We start from the raw sequence: 20,062 nt of genomic DNA on the forward strand, positions 1-20,062 counted from the left end.
CGTCCAAACAGCTTCTACAGTAGCTATAACATGGGTAGCCGATACGTTCCGACATATGTACAATCATACAGTGACCAGTAATTATATCAGTTAGAAACCTAATCGAATTTTTACTAAGAGACAAGAGAGTCCTAGTCCTATCCGTTATCAGAGTGGACCAGAGCAGTCTCCATATTCTACAAGTGGTGATATTTGACCAACTTAGTTCCGTCTCACTCAAAGCCCAGCCATCGATAAATTTTTATAGGGTCACCAGGGGAGTGTGAATATCCCTTTGGTTGCGCACTCATCAGATATTTCATTTGAGCGGAACCCATATCAACTCAACGGGATGTTGAGTCAGTTGTGCCAAGTATTCCCGGATTCTTCTCGCGGCTGTATCGATTGCATATATATCTGCCTGAAGAACCGTGCTGATTTCAGATAGTCGAAGAGACAGTATAAGATTCAGTTTTTCGGAGAAGATTCCCGAAAAAGTTTCATTCTTTGAACCATTAGTATAGATTGAGCTCACATTATCCCTTAGGACAGTGTTCGCGACCCAATCATTCCTTGTCGGTATTCTGGTCTTGAATGACCTATTAAAATTTAGTATAGATAGTATGTACGTATGTACAGATTTGCAATGAGCTAAATTGTGTTCTCCCGGATCTTCCAGCTCGGAATGATGCTTCTAATTGTCGAAGCAATGAACGTGTACAGTATGTTCTTTAAGACTATCCCCCTCCAGTTGTGAAATTTGATAGATCCCCTATATTTGGCACTTTGCCAATGACACCTTCTTTGATGTCAGCGGGCAGGTGTTACGTGTTCCAGTATAATGGGGATTAGGGAGATCCTGCAAAGGATGAATATGTCAATCCTTTTGTCATATTTGTTGCATGTGCATAATAGTGGTCAGCTTATTTAAGGAATCTAGCAGTTCGGTATAAATGTTGGTCTAAATTGCCATTTGTTCGTCCCTAAATGTTGTAAGACTTCTATCTCGCTTGACTCTACAATTTGTCTATAATTCGAGATACAATCGGTGCTGTTGCCGAGACAATAGATACCCCGCAAAGGAATGAATGTAAGGCTAAGCGTTGGTGTCAAATGTAAATGATAACGGATGGATGTAGGAGTATGCAAGGCTCACCCATCCATGAACCTAGAGAAGAGTATATCGGATGTTTTACTTAATGAGTGTTTCGGATGAATAAGAAGTGTATTGGGTTGCATGATGATAAATGTATGGTATCTTATATAAGTGATACCAATGAATTTTCCTTCCTTGACTGGCTAAGTTCAGGATTTACTCTATGCATACCAGATTAACCACAGTGTGTTCTATGTGAGTAAGAACAAGTTCTCGTCTTATATGATGGTCCACCGACTAAGGCTCTACATGCTATTGCCGTATCAATAGAGGCCATCCCATCTGCGTAGTTGTAAGTTAAGTTTTTTGGATGTAGGAAATCAAGCAACGTGGCAGCCTTGATAAAAAAAATTAGATAGCTCGAGTACTTGAGCAAAGCGCTTGTACAGGGATTGGCAGAACTACATGTGTTCAAAAGTTGTCACCGGCGTATAAGAAGCTCAAGAAGCGGTTGTGAGTCGTCTAATTAGCTCATCCGGCTGTTGTAAAATTACCGCCGTGAAATAAGGCCAAAACAGCAGATGTTCACGTGAATCACTTCGAATTATGTTGTGATCGTTTCAATGATCTGATGATGCCAAATTTCCAAGCTTTCTACTTTGATATAGAGTTGAGCCCGCGAACATTCGTCTGAAGTTTGTATATAGCCTTCAAATGTGTCGAGTACACCTATGACCGGCTTACCGGTTACTTCACCTATTAATAGCAACTGCTTCATATCCTGTATACATATGTTTCAGTAAAGATTTAGCAAAGTTTAGCTCATGTCCCCAATGATGACGATCCTATGGATGTGATCTCAAATAATTAGCAATGGAAGAAAGAATATATTTAATACAAAGAGAAAGGAACCCGAGGAACCTGATAAATGTAAAACCTGAAACTGGATTGCAAATCTAGTAGATGTTTAATATCTGCGTATGATTATTATTTATTTATATCTAATAATACTCATACGCCTCCTTAATACTTGCCTTTTATTTATATCTTTCGCAATTTTGCCAAAAAAAAATTATAAATTCCAATTTACTTAGCTTTATATAAATAAAATTAAATCCTTAATTATAAAATATTAAAAACATTGCCTTCGATTTTGAACAGCAGAAAAGAAACCGTCAGCAGGTAGGTAGGAGTACCTGCTGTTTCAACCAAAAGTATTTTTTTTACTTATTTGCAAATATTGTTATTTATAAACTTTATACAAATATTCATATTAATAATTAATCATGAGCTATACATTTACCGTGTATTCAGATTCGAACAAAAAGTATACAAAGAGCAATAAGAGTAAAAAAAACACACCTTCTATCGTTTGTCTACCCAGTACTTGTTAAACAAATAAACTCTCGGCAGGAATAAGTTGTTCTTTTGTCGTGGCAATAGGGGAATTGCCGCTTAAACATAATTTATATTTACGTACACAAATGGACTTTTGCATACACGTACTTGCTGGCAGCAAGTGGAACGAACCCCTTTTTCCACTCCTTCCTCGGGGTATTTGTTTTATAAACTTCATATACTACGTACATATGTGTTGTTTTTATATTCCCATATGCCAGAAATACGTTTTTATAATAAACAGCAATAATAACAGCAAATAACTTCCTGGCATTTGGCAACATTTACTTACTACAGCTTAACTTAACTGCTACTTGTTGTCTGTCTGTCTGTCTGTCTGGTTGTCGCTTGATCAAATATTTATTTAAAACTATATTATACCGAAACAGAAAACTGCATGTGAATTTTATTTACTGTTCTTATTATTTTCAAAGTGTAAATTTGTTTTTGTCGCGTTGTTTTTCAACATTTTATTTAAAATAAACATATTTTTATATGCTAACAATAAATAAACTTTATTCATGTACGTAAAAGTAAATATTTAATAATTTTATGATTCTATAATATTAAATTATGACCAAAGGGGAAATAACTAAGTTCGACTTGAAGTAAAAGTTAAAGAAATTCTGTTGAATGTTTTATACACTCAAAAAAAGAATTGAGTAAACCGTAATCAAATCCATTCGGAGTGATGTCGGAAGTACAGTTTCTGGGTATCTCCAGAGAAATCTTGCTTGCATTCTTAAATTGAGTTGTAAATAAGAAGTTTGAACAAGTTTAGTTAGTTAGTTAGTTAGATAGTTAGTTAGTTAGTTAGTTAGTTAGTTAGTTAGTTAGTTAGTTAGTAGTTAGTTAGTTAGTTAGTAGTTAGTTAGTTAGTTAGTTAGTTAGTTAGTTAGTTAGTTAGTTAGTTAGTTAGTAGTTAGTTAGTTAGTTAGTTAGTTAGTTAGTTAGTTAGTTAGTTAGTTAGTTAGTTAGTTAGTTAGTTAGTTAGTTAGTTAGTTAGTTAGTAGTTAGTAGTTAGTTAGTTAGTTAGTTAGTTAGTTAGTTAGTTAGTTAGTTAGTTAGTTAGTTAGTTAGTTAGTTAGTTAGTTAGTTAGTTAGTTAGTTAGTTAGTTAGTTAGTTAGTAGTTAGTTAGTTAGTTAGTTAGTTAGTTAGTTAGTTAGTTAGTTAGTTAGTTAGTTAGTTAGTTAGTTAGTTAGTTAGTTAGTTAGTTAGTTAGTTAGTTAGTTAGTTAGTTAGTTAGTTAGTTAGTTAGTTAGTTAGTTAGTTAGTTAGTTAGTTAGTTAGTTAGTTAGTTAGTTAGTTAGTTAGTTAGTTAGTTAGTTAGTTAGTTAGTTAGTTAGTTAGTTAGTTAGTTAGTTAGTTAGTTAGTTAGTTAGTTAGTTAGTTAGTTAGTTAGTTAGTTAGTTAGTTAGTTAGTTAGTTAGTTAGTTAGTTAGTTAGTTAGTTAGTTAGTTAGTTAGTTAGTTAGTTAGTTAGTTAGTTAGTTAGTTAGTAGTTAGTTAGTTAGTTAGTTAGTTAGTTAGTTAGTTAGTTAGTTAGTTAGTTAGTTAGTTAGTTAGTTAGTTAGTTAGTTAGTTAGTTAGTTAGTTAGTTAGTTAGTTAGTTAGTTAGTTAGTTAGTTAGTTAGTTAGTTAGTTAGTTAGTTAGTTAGTTAGTTAGTTAGTTAGTTAGTTAGTTAGTTAGTTAGTTAGTTAGTTAGTTAGTTAGTTAGTTAGTTAGTTAGTTAGTTAGTTAGTTAGTTAGTTAGTTAGTTAGTTAGTTAGTTAGTTAGTTAGTTAGTTAGTTAGTTAGTTAGTTAGTTAGTTAGTTAGTTAGTAGTTAGTTAGTTAGTTAGTTAGTTAGTTAGTTAGTTAGTAGTTAGTTAGTTAGTAGTTAGTTAGTTAGTTAGTTAGTTAGTTAGTTAGTTAGTTAGTTAGTAGTTAGTTAGTTAGTTAGTTAGTTAGTTAGTTAGTTAGTTAGTTAGTTAGTTAGTTAGTTAGTTAGTTAGTTAGTTAGTTAGTTAGTTAGTTAGTTAGTTAGTTAGTTAGTTAGTTAGTTAGTTAGTTAGTTAGTTAGTTAGTTAGTTAGTTAGTTAGTTAGTTAGTTAGTTAGTTAGTTAGTTAGTTAGTTAGTTAGTTAGTTAGTTAGTTAGTTAGTTAGTTAGTAGTTAGTTAGTTAGTTAGTTAGTTAGTTAGTTAGTTAGTTAGTTAGTTAGTTAGTTAGTTAGTTAGTAGTTAGTTAGTTAGTTAGTTAGTTAGTTAGTTAGTTAGTTAGTAGTTAGTTAGTTAGTAGTTAGTTAGTTAGTTAGTTAGTTAGTTAGTTAGTTAGTTAGTTAGTAGTTAGTTAGTTAGTTAGTTAGTTAGTTAGTTAGTTAGTTAGTTAGTTAGTTAGTTAGTTAGTTAGTTAGTTAGTTAGTTAGTTAGTAGTTAGTTAGTTAGTTAGTTAGTAGTTAGTAGTTAAACTTTCGATAAAACTTTCTTTCAATAGAAAATTTTCAATAACATTCTTTTGCTATAGAAAATTTTCAATAAAATTTTCTTTCTATAGAATATTTTCGATAAATTTTTCTTTCTATAGAAAATTTTCCATACATTTTTTTTGAAAATTTTCGATAAATTTTTTATTAGAAAACTTTCGATAAATTTTTTTTTTTACAGAATATATTCGATAAAATTTTTTTCTATAGAAAATATTAGATAAAATTCTTTCTATAGAAAATATTCGATAAATTCTTTTTCTAAAAAATTTTTCGATAAAATTATTTTCTATAAAAGAAATTTTTCGATAAAATTTTCGCAATTTTTTAAGAAAATTTTTCTTAAAATTTTTAAAGAAGATTTTCCTTAAAATTTTTAAAGAAATTTTTCGTTAAAATTTTCGTCCAATTTTCTTTTTATATAAAATTTGTGATGAATTTACTTTTTTCAAACTTGATAAAAAAACGTTCCTATATATTTTGCTCTAACAAAAAATCTATTAAATTTTTAAAAAATATACTGTAAACCCCCTGTACAAAAAACTCTAGTCCAGTGAGACCGTCATCACTCTTTCAAAGCTTTCTACTACATTTAATTTAATTACTCTCAACACTTTACTGTCATGTTTTAATGATGTATTTTATTATTTAACATTTAATTTTCTTTCATTATTTTCTCTCTCTCTCTCTTTTATCCATTTCCTTCAATTCGTTCAATTTGTAGAAAATGCAACACGTTTCTGTTTTCCCAATGGCACATGGAATAATTACTCCAACTATGATAAATGTCATCATGCCGTTGAAATGCCAGCTGTACCAGATTTTGCACCCGGCATTGAGTTGCCCGCTTACATCTACTGTTGCGGTTATTTTATAAGTTTTGCTGCTTTAGTTTTAGCTTTAATTGTCTTTTTATGTTTTAAGTAAGTGACAATTGTAATTGCAGCAATGTTCGGCTGTAATTGAATGAGTAACAATTAATTTTAACAATTTTCTTTTTATTATTTTTGTACAGAGACTTGAAATGCCTTCGTAATACAATTCATGCGAATCTATTTTTAACTTATATACTCTCAGCATTATTATGGATATTGACATTATTTTTACAAGTGGTAAGTTTTGGGGTATGGAGGAGGAAGAAACAGAAAGAAGTTAAACATGTGTAGTCCGGAGCTGTTTATAAACTGATCTGCATACAATATTATTTAGCGATCTATAGTCCCGTCTATAGATTGATCTAAAGTCCAGACTATAGACTGCTCTAAAGTCCAGACTATAGACTGATCTAAGGCTCAGACTAAAGACTGATTTGTAGTCCAAGCAAAGACTGATATATAGGATAGACTACGGACTGCTCTATAGTCCAGACCATATATTGTTCTATAGTCCAGATTATAGACTGTTCTATAGTCCAGACTATAGATAGATCTCTATTCCAGACTATAGACAGATCTCTATCACAGACTATAGACTGATCTATAGCCCACACTATAGACTGATCCATAGTCAAGACTATAGACTGATCTATAGTTCAGACTTCAGGTTGATCTATAGTCCGGCCTGTAGACTGGACTATAGTTCAGACTACAGGTTGATCTATAGTCCGGCCTGTAGACTGGACTATAGCTCAAACAATAGACTGATCTATAATCCAGATTATAGACTGTTGCATAGTCCAGACTATAGACTGATCTATAGTCCAGACTATAGACTGATCTATAGTTCAGTCTGTAGGCTGATCTACAGTTCAGACTGTAGACTGGACTATAATCCAAAAAATAGACTGATCTTTAATCCAGATTATAGACTGTTGTATAGTCCAAACTATGGACAGTTCTATAGTCCAGACTATCGACTGTTTTATAGTCCAGACTATAGACTGTTCTATAGACCAGATTATATACTGTTCTATAGTCTAGACTATAGACTGTTCTTTAATCCAGACTGTACACTGTTCTATAGTCTAGACTATGGACTGTTCTATAGTAAAGACTATAGACTGTTCTATAGTCCAGACTATTCTAACGTCCATACTATATACTGCAGTCCAGACTATAGACTGGTCTATAGTCCAGACCATAGAATGTTCTATAGTTCAGACTATAGACAGTTCTATAGTCCAGACTATAGACTGTTCTATAGTCCAGACTATTGACTGTTCTATAGTCCAGACCATAGACTGTTCAATTGCCCAGACTATAGACTGTTCTTTAGCCTAGACTATAGACTGTTCTATAGTCCAGACCATAGACTGTTCTATAGTTCAGACTATAGACAGTTCTATAGTCCAGACTATAGACTGTTCTATAGTCCAGACTATAGACTGTTCTATAGTCCAGACTATAGACTGTTCTATAGTCCAGACTATAGACTGTTCTATAGTCCAGACTATAGACTGTTCTATAGTACAGACTATATACTGTTCTATAGTCCAGTATAGACTGTTCAATAGTCCAGACTATAGACTGTTCTTTAGTCCAGAATGTAGACTGTTCTATAGTCTAGACTATATACTGTTCATACTGTTCTATAGGCCAGACTATAGACTGTTCTATAGTCCAGACTGTTCCATAGTGCAGATTATAGACTGCTCTATAGTTCAGACATTAGACTGTTGTGTAGTCTATAGTAGTGGTAGAGTATCATGTATACCCGACGTCTTTTCTTTTATAAAGTGTCCTGACACACACTGCAAATATAAATAAATAATAAATGGAATAATTTTAAATTTCAATTACAATTGTATAACATTTCACCTTTAATACCACATTATGGTTTAGTGTCTCCGCTCAAAGAGATTAATTTGCTGGCATTTATCTAATATTTATTTCTCCTTAATAACTCAAACAGATGACAGATCATGCTAGTCCGGCTGGTTGTATAACATTGGTCATGATGTTTCATTATTTTAATTTAACGAATTTCTTTTGGATGTTTGTTGAAGGTGAGTAAATAATTAAGTGAATGAATGTTTTTCATTAACTCGAATAAAACTAAATATTAACATATAAACCATTTCATAGAATCTTAAGAAAAATAAATAAAATCATTGAAACTAAAGTAAAATCATAAAAATTCTTAGTTAAAAAGCTTTTGACTTATAAATAAGTTGCTAAGGAGTGTAACAGTTTCAACAAGTGTTTTAAAATAATAAATTTTCCAAAGATTCTATTCATCACTTCAAATTCATTTCATTAATGGCTTTTAAATCATTAAATACTTGGCAATTAAATATTTTTCTTAATTACGAAATTTAATATCCTTTTCCGTTTTTCCCCATTTCTTATTATATTTACATTTCTTTTGCATATTTTTAGGTCTCTATTTGTATACTTTGGTAGTACAAACATTTTCTAGTGATAATTTAGGATTTCTACAATACGCTTTAATTGGCTGGGGTAAATAAATATTCAATTTTATTTTGTTCCATTTGTATTTGTATTTATTTTCTGAATTTTCAATTTTATCAATATTTTCATTTTTGTATGTATAATCCCTTATGACGTTAATTGTATTCATAAAGTTTTATTTTGTATTTTTATCTTTCAAAGGTTGTCCGGCTATTATAATTTTTGCCTGGTCTATTGCCAAAGTTTATGCGCCACCGTTGGATAGTGGTAGTTTTAATGGGGTAAGTGTCATCATAATAAATAATATCTATTAAATTGGTTTGTGTACCAAGTAATTGCTATTACACAAACACTTAAATACGTAAGCCTAAAGGTATTTTTAAGTACAACAAAGAAGCAGACATTAAAGTAGACATTCCTGCCATAGAAGAATTTAATAAATATATATAGACTAATCTATTGCCCAGGCTATAGACTGTTCTATAGTCCAGACTATAGACTGTTCAATAGTTCAAACTACAGACTGTTCTACAGTCAAGCCTATAGCCTAATCTATAGTCCAGGCTATAGAATAATCTATAGTCTATGGAATAGCCTAATCTATAGTCCAGGCTATAGCCTACTCTATAGTCCAGACTATAGCCTAATCTGTAGTTCAGACTTAGTCTAATCTATAGTGCATACTGCAGACTCATCTATAGTCTAATCTATAGTCTAGACTATAGGCTGTTCTATAGGCCAGACTATAGACTGTTCTATAGTTTAGACTATAGACTGTTCTATAGTCCTGACTATAGACTGATCTATAGACCAAACTATAGACTGTTCTATAGTCCAGACTATAGACTGTTCTATAGTCCAGACTATAGACTGTTCTATAGTCCAGACTATAGACTGTTCTATAGTCCAGACTATAGACTGTTCTATAGTCCAGACTATAGACTGTTCTATAGTCCAGACTATAGACTGTTCTATAGTCCAGACTATAGACTGTTCTATAGTCCAGACTATAGACTGTTCTATAGTCCAGACTATAGACTGTTCTATAGTCCAGACTATAGACTGTTCTATAGTCCAGACTATAGACTGTTCTATAGTCCAGACTATAGACTGTTCTATAGTCCAGACTATAGACTGTTCTATAGTCCAGACTATAGACTGTTCTATAGTCCAGACTATAGACTGTTCTATAGTCCAGACTATAGACTGTTCTATAGTCCAGACTATAGACTGTTCTATAGTCCAGACTATAGACTGTTCTATAGTCCAGACTATAGACTGTTCTATAGTCCAGATTATAGACTGTTCTATAGTCCAGACTATAGACTGTTCTATAGTCCAGACTATAGACTGTTCTATAGTCCAGACTATAGACTGTTCTATAGTCCAGACTATAGACTGTTTCTATAGTCCAGACTATAGACTGTTCTATAGTCCAGACTATAGACTGTTCTATAGTCCAGACTATAAACTGTTCTATAGTCCAAACTGTAGACTGTTCTATAGTCCAGACTATAAACTGTTGTATAGTCCAGACTATAAACTGTTGTATAGTCCAGAGTATATATAGACTGCTATATAATCCATAGTACACACTATTCTATAGTCTAAATTATAGACTATTCTATAGTCCACACTATAGACAGTCCAGACTATGGACTGTTCTATAGACGAGAATATAGACTGTTCTGTAGTCCATACTATATACTGTTCTGTAGTCCAGATTATATACTGTTCAGTATTCTAGACTATAGACTATTCTATAGTCCAGACTATATACCGTTTTATAGTCCAGACTATACTCTGTTCTATAATCCAGATTCTTGATAGCTCTATAATCCAGACTATAGACTGCTCTATAATCCAGACTATAGACTGCTACAGACCATTCTATATCCGAGATTATAGACTGTTATTAGGTCTAGACAATGGATTGTTCTATCGTCCAGACTATGGACTGTTCTATAGTCTATACTATAAACTGTACTATAACCCAGACTAAAGACTGTTCTATAGGCCATAATATAGACTGTTCTACAACCAAGGATATAGACTGTTTTAGAATCCATTCTATATATTTGGTGACCTAAAAGTTCCACCAATATAATATTATGTACAAATTTTCCAATTTGGCAAAAAAGTCAACAAAAATTTTAATTTAGTTTTATGTTGGTATGACGTCATTTGTTTTAAACAATTCTATGTTTAATAAAATTCTAAACAATCTGTGTGCCTGCTTGTGTATGTGAACATTTGGTCGTATGGTTTTCATTTTGTATTAAATTACTATTTGTCCGTCTAAAAATCTATTTTTTCTACATATCATGTGGATTCATTTTGACTTTTTTCTAATTTAATGGGTTAATGAGTTTTTAATTAAATTTTGTATTGAAATGAAATCGAAATGAAAAATACCAGCATCTTTTTTCGTGTTTTTTTTTTTTTTAATTTAAAGCAGCTGGATGTCATTAAGTCTTTTAAAGTATCTATGGTGATGATTTGCTATTGAGGTTTTATATTTCTTTTTTTTTTCGCGGGTAAATGATTATTTTGTTATCGTTTCACTAATATAGATAATTTCTTTTTCTATTTTTGGTAATTTGGAATAAGTTTGTTGTGTTAAAAAATATTTTTTAGTCTAAAATATTGCATCGATTTTATAGACAAGACTGTAGTTTTTTCTAGTCTATAACCAAGTTGAGGCACTTAGCACTTATTAAAAATGCTTTAATCTTATAATTTTATTCTATAGTCTAGTCTATAGTCTAGTCTATAGTCTACTCTATAGTCTAGTCTATAGTCTAGTCTATAGTCTAGTCTATAGTCTACTCTATAGTCTAGTCTATAGTCTAGTCTATAGTCTAGTCTATAGTCTAGTCTATAGTCTAGTCTATAGTCTAGTCTATAGTCTAGTCTATAGTCTAGTCTATAGTCTAGTCTATAGTCTAGTCTATAGTCTAGTCTATAGTCTAGTCTATAGTCTAGTCTATAGTCTAGTCTATAGTCTAGTCTATAGTCTAGTCTATAGTCTAGTCTATAGACTAGACTATAGTCTAGTCTATAGTCTAGTCTATAGTCTAGTCTATAGTCTAGTCTATAGTCTAGTCTATAGTCTAGTCTATAGTCTAGCCTATAGTCTAGTCTATAGTCTAGTCTATAGTCTAGTCTATAGTCTAGCCTATAGTCTAGTCTATAGTCTAGTCTATAGTCTAGTCTATAGTCTAGTCTATAGTCTAGTCTATAGTCTAGTCTATAGTCTAGTCTATAGTCTAGTCTATAGTCTAGTCTATAGTCTAGTCTATAGTCTAGTCTATAGTCTAGTCTATAGTCTAGTCTATAGTCTAGTCTATAGTCTAGTCTATAGTCTAGTCTATAGTCTAGTCTATAGTCTAGTCTATAGTCTAGTCTAGTCTATAGTCTAGTCTATAGTCTAGTCTATAGTCTAGTCTATAGTCTAGTCTATAGTCTAGTCTATAGTCTAGTCTATAGTCTAGTCTATAGTCTAGTCTATAGTCTAGTCTATAGTCTAGTCTATAGTCTAGTCTATAGTCTAGTCTATAGTCTAGTCTATAGTCTAGTCTATAGTCTAGTCTATAGTCTAGTCTATAGTCTAGTCTATAGTCTAGTCTATAGTCTAGTCTATAGTCTAGTCTATAGTCTAGTCTATAGTCTAGTCTATAGTCTAGTCTATAGTCTAGTCTATAGTCTAGTCTATAGTCTAGTCTATAGTCTAGTCTATAGTCTAGTCTATAGTCTAGTCTAGTCTAGTCTATAGTCTAGTCTATAGTCTAGTCTATAGTCTTAGTCTAGTCTATAGTCTAGTCTATAGTCTAGTCTATAGTCTAGTCTATAGTCTAGTCTATAGTCTAGTCTATAGTCTAGTCTATAGTCTAGTCTATAGTCTAGTCTATAGTCTAGTCTATAGTCTAGTCTATAGTCTAGTCTATAGTCTAGTCTATAGTCTAGTCTATAGTCTAGTCTATAGTCTAGTCTATAGTCTAGTCTATAGTCTAGTCTATAGTCTAGTCTATAGTCTAGTCTATAGTCTAGTCTATAGTCTAGTCTATAGTCTAGTCTATAGTCTAGTCTATAGTCTAGTCTATAGTCTAGTCTATAGTCTAGTCTATAGTCTAGTCTATAGTCTAGTCTATAGTCTAGTCTATAGTCTAGTCTATAGTCTAGTCTATAGTCTAGTCTATAGTCTAGTCTATAGTCTAGTCTATAGTCTAGTCTATAGTCTAGTCTATAGTCTAGTCTATAGTCTAGTCTATAGTCTAGTCTATAGTCTAGTCTATAGTCTAGTCTATAGTCTAGTCTATAGTCTAGTCTATAGTCTAGTCTATAGTCTAGTCTATAGTCTAGTCTATAGTCTAGTCTATAGTCTAGTCTATAGTCTAGTCTATAGTCTAGTCTATAGTCTAGTCTATAGTCTAGTCTATAGTCTAGTCTATAGTCTAGTCTATAGTCTAGTCTATAGTCTAGTCTATAGTCTAGTCTATAGTCTAGTCTATAGTCTAGTCTATAGTCTAGTCTATAGTCTAGTCTATAGTCTAGTCTATAGTCTAGTCTATAGTCTAGTCTATAGTCTAGTCTATAGTCTAGTCTATAGTCTAGTCTATAACCTAGTCTATAGTCTAATCTATAGTCTAGTCTATAGTCTAGTCTATAGTCTAGTCTAGTCTATAGTCTAGTCTGTAGTCTAGTCTATAGTCTAGTCTAGTCTGTAGTCTAGTCTGTAGTCTAGTCTAGTCTATAGTCTAGTCTATAGTCTAGTCTATAGTCTAGTCTATAGTCTAGTCTATGGTCTAGTCTATAGTCTAGTCTATAGTCTAGTCTATGGTCTAGTCTATAGTCTAGTCTATAGTCTAGTCTATAGTCTAGTCTATAGTCGTCTAGTCTAGTCTATAGTCTAGTCTGTAGTCTAGTCTATAGTCTAGTCTAGTCTGTAGTCTAGTCTGTAGTCTAGTCTATAGTCTAGTCTCTAGTCTAGTCTATAGTCTAGTCTATAGTCTAGTCTATAGTCTAGTCTATAGTCTAGTCTATAGTCTAGTCTATAGTCTAGTCTATAGTCTAGTCTATAGTCTAGTATAGTCTAGTCTATAGTCTAGTCTATAGTCTAGTCTATAGTCTAGTCTATAGTCTAGTCTATAGTCTAGTCTATAGTCTAGTCTATAGTCTAGTCTATAGTCTAGTCTAAAGTCTAGTCTATAGTCTAGTCTATAGTCTAGTCTATAGTCTAGTCTATAGTCTAGTCTATAGTCTAGTCTATAGTCTAGTCTATAGTCTAGTCTATAGTCTAGTCTATAGTCTAGTCTATAGTCTAGCCTATAGTCTAGTCTATAGTCTAGTCTATAGTCTAGTCTATAGTCTAGTCTATAGTCTAGTCTATAGTCTAGTCTATAGTCTAGTCTATAGTCTAGTCTATAGTCTAGTCTATAGTCTAGACTATAGTCTAGTCTAGTCTATAATCTAGTCTATAGTCTAGTCTATAGTCTAGTCTATAGTCTAGTCTATAGTCTAGTCTATAGTCTAGTCTATAGTCTAGTCTATGGGCTAGTCTATGGGCTAGTCTATAGTCTAGTCTATAGTCTAGTCTATAGTCTAGTCTATAGTCTAGTCTATAGTCTAGTCTATAGTCTAGTCTATAGTCTAGTCTATAGTCTAGTCTATAGTCTAGTCTATAGTCTAGTCTATAGTCTAGTCTATAGTCTAGTCTATAGTCTAGTCTATAGTCTAGTCTATAGTCTAGTCTATAGTCTAGTCTATAGTCTAGTCTATAGTCTAGTCTATAGTCTAGTCTATAGTCTAGTCTATAGTCTAGTCTATAGTCTAGACTATAGTCTAGTCTAGTCTATAATCTAGTCTATAGTCTAGTCTATAGTCTAGTCTATAGTCTAGTCTATAGTCTAGTCTATAGTCTAGTCTATAGTCTAGTCTATAGTCTAGTCTATAGTCTAGTCTATAGTCCAGTCTATAGTCTAGTCTATAGTCTAGTCTATAGTCTAGTCTATAGTCTAGTCTATAGTCTAGTCTATAGTCTAGTCTATAGTCTAGTCTATAGTCTAGTCTATAGTCTAGTCTATAGTCTAGTCTATAGTCTAGTCTATAGTCTAGTCTATAGTCTAGTCTATAGTCTAGTCTATAGTCTAGTCTATAGTCTAGTCTATAGTCTAGTCTATAGTCTAGTCTATAGTCTAGTCTATAGTCTAGTCTATAGTCTAGTCTATAGTCTAGTCTATAGTCTAGTCTATAGTCTAGTCTATAGTCTAGTCTATAGTCTAGTCTATAGTCTAGTCTATAGTCTAGTCTATAGTCTAGTCTATAGTCTAGTCTATAGTCTAGTCTATAGTCTAGTCTATAGTCTAGTCTATAGTCTAGTCTATGGTCTAGTCTATAGTCTAGACTATAGTCTAGTCTATAGTTCTATAGTCTAGTCTATAGTCTAGCCTATAGTCTAGTCTATAGTCTAGTAGTCTATAGTCTAGTCTATAGTCTAGTCTATAGTCTAGCCTATAGTCTAGTCTATAGTCTAGTCTATAGTCTAGTCTATAGTCTAGCCTATAGTCTAGTCTATAGTCTAGTCTATAGTCTAGTCTATAGTCTAGTCTATAGTCTAGTCTATAGTTAGTCATAGTCTAGTCTATAGTCTAGTCTATAGTCTAGTCTATAGTCTAGTCTATAGTCTAGTCTATAGTCTAGTCTATAGTCTAGTCTATAGTCTAGTTCTATAGTCTAGTCTATAGTCTAGTCTTAGCTTATAGTCTAGTCCGTCTAGTCTAGTCTATGTCTAGCTCTAGTCTAGTCTCTAGTCTAGTCTAGTCTAGTCTATAGTTAGTCTATAGTCTAGTCTATAGTCTAGTCTATGTCTAGTCTATAGTCTAGTCTATAGTCTAGTCTATAGTCTAGTCTATAGTCTAGTCTATAGTCTAGTCATAGTCTAGTCTATAGTCTAGTCTATAGTCTAGTCTATAGTCTAGTCTATAGTCTAGTCTATAGTCTAGTCTAGTCTAGTCTATAGTCTAGTCTATAGTCTAGTCTATAGTCTAGTCTATAGTCTAGTCTATAGTCTAGTCTATAGTCCTAGTCTATAGTCTAGTCTATAGTCTGTCTATAGTCTAGTCTAGTCTAGTCTATAGTCTATTCTATAGTCTAGTCTATTCTAGTCTAGTTCTAGTCTATAGTCTAGTCTATAGTCTAGTCTATAGTCTAGTCAATAGTCTAGTCTTTAGTCTAGTCTTTAGTCTAGTCTATAGTCTAGTCTATAGTCTAGTCTATAGTCTAGTCTATAGTCTAGTCGCTATAGGCTTCTCTATATTCTAATGTATAGTCTACTCTATGGTCATTAAGAGTCGAATATTGGTCTATTATAGTCGAGTCTATAGTCTGGTCTATAGCCGATTCTATCAAATTGTCATTCAGTACCTATTCCTACAATTTTTTTACATATTTTAAAACTATGTACTTATATACATACACATGTAAGTGCTTATATCAAACAAGTCCCTTTATTCTAATCGCAAACACTCAAAATCATATTTGATTTTAGTAAATATAAACGTTTGAAAGCGAAACATGTGCAAAAAGGAAATACAGCTAAAAGCAATTTATTTGCATGAATCGGTAAAATGGTGAAAAGAAATAAACATAGACACAGAGAGAGACACGTACAATAACAACCACCCAGGAGATGGAATATTAATCGAAAGTGAAGCAATAAAGAAAATAATTTTGCATAAAACCACTTTAAATCTGAGTTCATTGGACGACAAAACATATGAATGAATAATGTAGGAGACACAAGTAAGAGTAATATATTAAGCTGAGGTGGAATTTTTAAACCTTCATATTAAAAGTTTTTGAAAGGATAACATTTTTTAAGAAGAACCCAACAGATTGATAAACTTATAACTACTCTTATCATCGTGATGTAGGGTATCAAAATAAAATCTTGCATACAAGAATACCAAGTGAAAAAGCAAAGTAAATCAAGAATAAATAAATAATTTTGTTCATAAGCGTATGTGTATTGAAAATCTAACTTGGAGAGCGTGGGTTTCATAAAAAGTTTTCAATAGTTCTTTAAACCTTTTAACAATAACTACTCGAACCACCCTCGTAGTCGTACGTAAAAGTATTTTTCTTATTTGAATATAAAATAGTTTTTGATTTTTTCCCGCTTGACTTCAAAGCAATATAAACTAATAAATGAATTATAAAAGTATGTATCCATTGGATGTGGGCTTATCAGTTATGCACCCAGTATATGCGATATTTAGTAAGTCCCTTTTTAGTCTCAGTGTATCGGTAAATAATAATGGAATAATAGGCAGATTTTTCTTTTTACTCTGTCTCTGTCGAAACGATATTCAAGACAATAGCCGAGAGTCGTGTTTTTAGTTGAGTCTATAGTTAAATTTTTAGTCGAGACTATATATTATTACAGACTCGATCGATTAAGACTTATAATGGAAACTATTTTGTAGAACTATAGTTGAGTTTATAGTCGAGCCTAGATAGTCGCGACTTTAGTTGATACTATATATATATAATCATAGACTCGATCAAGTCTTTTGTTTATTATCGAATCTTAAGTCGAAACTTTAGTCGAGTTAATAATAGAGTCTGTAATTTAGTTTATAGTCGAGTTTATAGTATAGGTTATAGTCGAAACTTTATTATCGTGGTCTCTATATTTATTACGTCAATAGTCAAGTGTATAGTGTTGGTTATAGTCGAAACTATATTCAAGACAATAGCCGAGATAATAGTCGAGTCTGTAGTAAGAACTACAGTCCAGTTTGTAATCGAGTCTATAGTTAAGTTTTTAGTCGAGACTAATGTTAAGATTATTATCTCTGACTCGATGGAGTAGAAGTTATTGTGGATACTATATTCCTAACTATAGCTGAGATAATAGTCGAGTTCAGAGTAAGAACTATAGTCGAGACTTACGTTGAGACTAAGTATAATCATGGATTCGATCATGTCTATACTACAGATAAGTTTATAGACGAGTCTATTGCCGATTCTTAAGTCCAAACTATAGTCGAGTTAATAATAGAGTCTGTAGTTTAGTTTATAGTCTAGTCTAGTCTATAGTCATGTTTTTAGTCGAGACTCTAGTTGAGATTATTATCATAGACTCTATCACGTCTATTACTTCAATAGGTGATACTATGTATATTGTAGGTTCAAGTCAATAGCCGAGATGATTGTCGAGTCTATAGTAAGAACTATAGTCGAGTTTATAGTCGAACATAGAGTCAAGTTTTTAGTCGAGACTTTATTTCATACTAGGTATAATCATAGACTCGATCGTGTCTATTAAGTCTATAGTCTATACTACAGATTAGTTTATAGACGAGTCTATTACCGATTCTTTAGTCGAAACTGTAGTCGAATTAATAATAGAGCCTGTACTTTATAGTCGAGACAATAGCCAAGTTTTTAGTCGAGACTATCATGTCTATTACGTCAATAGTCGAGACTATAGAGTAGATTATAGTCGAAACTATTATCAAGACAATAGCCGAGATAATAATCTAGTTTTTAGTTAAGTTTTTAGTCCGGACTATATCTGAGACTTGTAGTTATACTACCTCGATCGAGTAAAAGTTATAATGGAAACTATATTCTAAACTATAGCTGAGTTGAGTCTATAGTAGTCGAGTTTATAGTCATGTCTTAAGTCGCGTCTATAGTTAAGAGAGACTATAGTTGATACTATTATCACTGACTCGATCGAGTAAAAGTTATAATGGAGACTATATCCTAAATAATAGCTTCGTTATAGTGGAGTCTATAGTAAGGACTATAGTCGAGTCTGTAGTTAAGGCTCTATAGTCAGGTTTTTAGTCATGTCTATAGACTATAGCCGAGATAAAAGTCAACTCTATAGTGAGAACTATAGAAGAGTTCAGTCTATAGTCAAGTTTTTAGTTGACACTATTACCATTGACTCGATCCAGTGAACGTTATTGTAGAGATTATATTTGAAACGATAACGGAGATAAAAGTCAACTCTATACCGAGAATTATATAAGAGTTCAGTCTATAGTTGACACTATTACCATTGACTCAATCCAGTGAAAGTTATTGTAGAGATTATATTCGAAACTATAGCTGAGATAATAGTCGAGTCTATTATAATTATTACAATCCAATAGTTGTATCTTTATTCGGCTCTATAGACTAAATATAGTCAAGTCTATATTAAGTCGATAATGCAGTAGAGTTAATAATGGATTACAGTGATATCTGTAGTTGAGAGCATGGTTGCTGATTTTGATATCTCTTTATAACCAATGCAGCCCTGTTAAGTTTAAAAATAGGCAATATGGGTGCCTGGTTTTACCCAGCCCCTTTACAAATGTTCCTACAAATATGTCGATAGCAACAAATATGTCGATTATGCAGCGTTCTTATTTTACTTTGACAGACAAACGGATGGTTGTCCTAAGACCATATATAAAATTGCTTTTCAAGACATTATGTTCTGAATATATACATATATAAATTTCCTCATGGCCGAATACAAAAAAAACATATATTTTTTATTTTTCCTAATGTTTTTCATAGAATCAAACATTTTTGATTTTATTAACACAATCAAATATCATGATATGGAATTGCTTTGTAAAAACATTTCGATTTTTTATAAATGTTCAGCGAACAGAGATTTAATAAAAATCTAAAAAGAGATTTTCTGATAGACTTTAGTTGCTACAATCTATTTTAAAGGGATAGAAAATAGCTAAAAACTCAAATTCCATTAACTGTAAAAGCAAAACTCGTTTGCAATATAGGGTGAAACAAAAAGAGCAGAAAGTAGAATTTTTCTAACTTTTTTTTTAAATAATTTAAGTTTTTCTTTAATTTTCTATTTATTTTCCTGTTATAGTTAAGAAAATTTAAAAAAGTACACAAATATCTTAATTGAATCTATCAAGTTGTTTATTTGTATTTATTAATTAATTAAATTAAAAAAAAAATCTGAAAAATATTTTATTTTAATCAATTCTTGTTTATTTGCTTTTAGAGAAATAAATTAAAATTTTGTATTTTAGGCTTAAAAATTTGTCATGTTGTGCTGAAACTATTGAGAAATAAAGAAAATTAAATTGCCACAGAAAAAATGGACTAGTTCAAATATCTGCACAGAGTCATACATTCGTTCGTACATATGTACAAAATACTTAAGGCTGTTAGTCATGTAATCAATGCAGGTGTATATGAGAAATATACCCAGCAAACAATGGTGTTATGAAAATGATTTGATTTATTCATACTTGTATTAAGTATTTTGTATTTGATTTAAGAAACCCCATACTTACCATACTTCGGATACAGTTACGAATTTCTCAATTCTCTTTGAAAGCTATCTCTAGTTATCATTATTTTATGATCTGCTGTTAATGTGTTTTTCAACTGTTTGCTTGGTTATTTTTACTAGTAAGTATTCCATGGGTGTGCGTGTGATTGAAAATAACCAATCAGCCACAAAAAGTTAAAACTGCTTCCACATAACAATTGAAATTGCATTTCAGTTTTACCCCAAAAAAATCCACCTGCAAATATACCAGAACCTTGTGAACATATTTACTCACACATACATACATATGTGTATGCATATACATATAACAATACATATACATACATACATACACCTTCATACCTACTATATATAGACACGAATGTATAGAAAAATCTTAGTCCATTATGTACACCAGTCCATTCCGAGAACTGAAATGAATATAACAAATTGAATTGAATCAATA

General features: G+C 31.8%; 1 protein-coding gene across 8 annotated transcripts in view; it reads left to right on the forward strand.

The window, feature by feature from the left end:
• The window catches only part of LOC119606065 (diuretic hormone receptor), a 73,628-nt gene that overhangs the window by 37,807 nt on the left and 15,759 nt on the right, over positions 1 to 20,062 (forward strand). For all 8 annotated transcript variants that reach the window (XM_037959446.1, XM_037959450.1, XM_037959448.1 and 5 more), the window contains exons 5-9: positions 5,660 to 5,858; positions 5,951 to 6,047; positions 7,786 to 7,879; positions 8,253 to 8,333; positions 8,487 to 8,566. In XM_037959446.1, coding sequence (XP_037815374.1) covers positions 5,660 to 5,858; positions 5,951 to 6,047; positions 7,786 to 7,879; positions 8,253 to 8,333; positions 8,487 to 8,566 — 551 coding nt within the window. The remainder of the gene's footprint in view (positions 1 to 5,659; positions 5,859 to 5,950; positions 6,048 to 7,785; positions 7,880 to 8,252; positions 8,334 to 8,486; positions 8,567 to 20,062) is intronic.

The sequence above is a fragment of the Lucilia sericata genome, unplaced genomic scaffold (genome assembly GCF_015586225.1).
Source record: "Lucilia sericata isolate MDLA Ls3-8-SP2 unplaced genomic scaffold, ASM1558622v1 Contig000550F_arrow, whole genome shotgun sequence".
Classification (NCBI taxonomy): Eukaryota; Metazoa; Arthropoda; class Insecta; order Diptera; family Calliphoridae; genus Lucilia; species Lucilia sericata.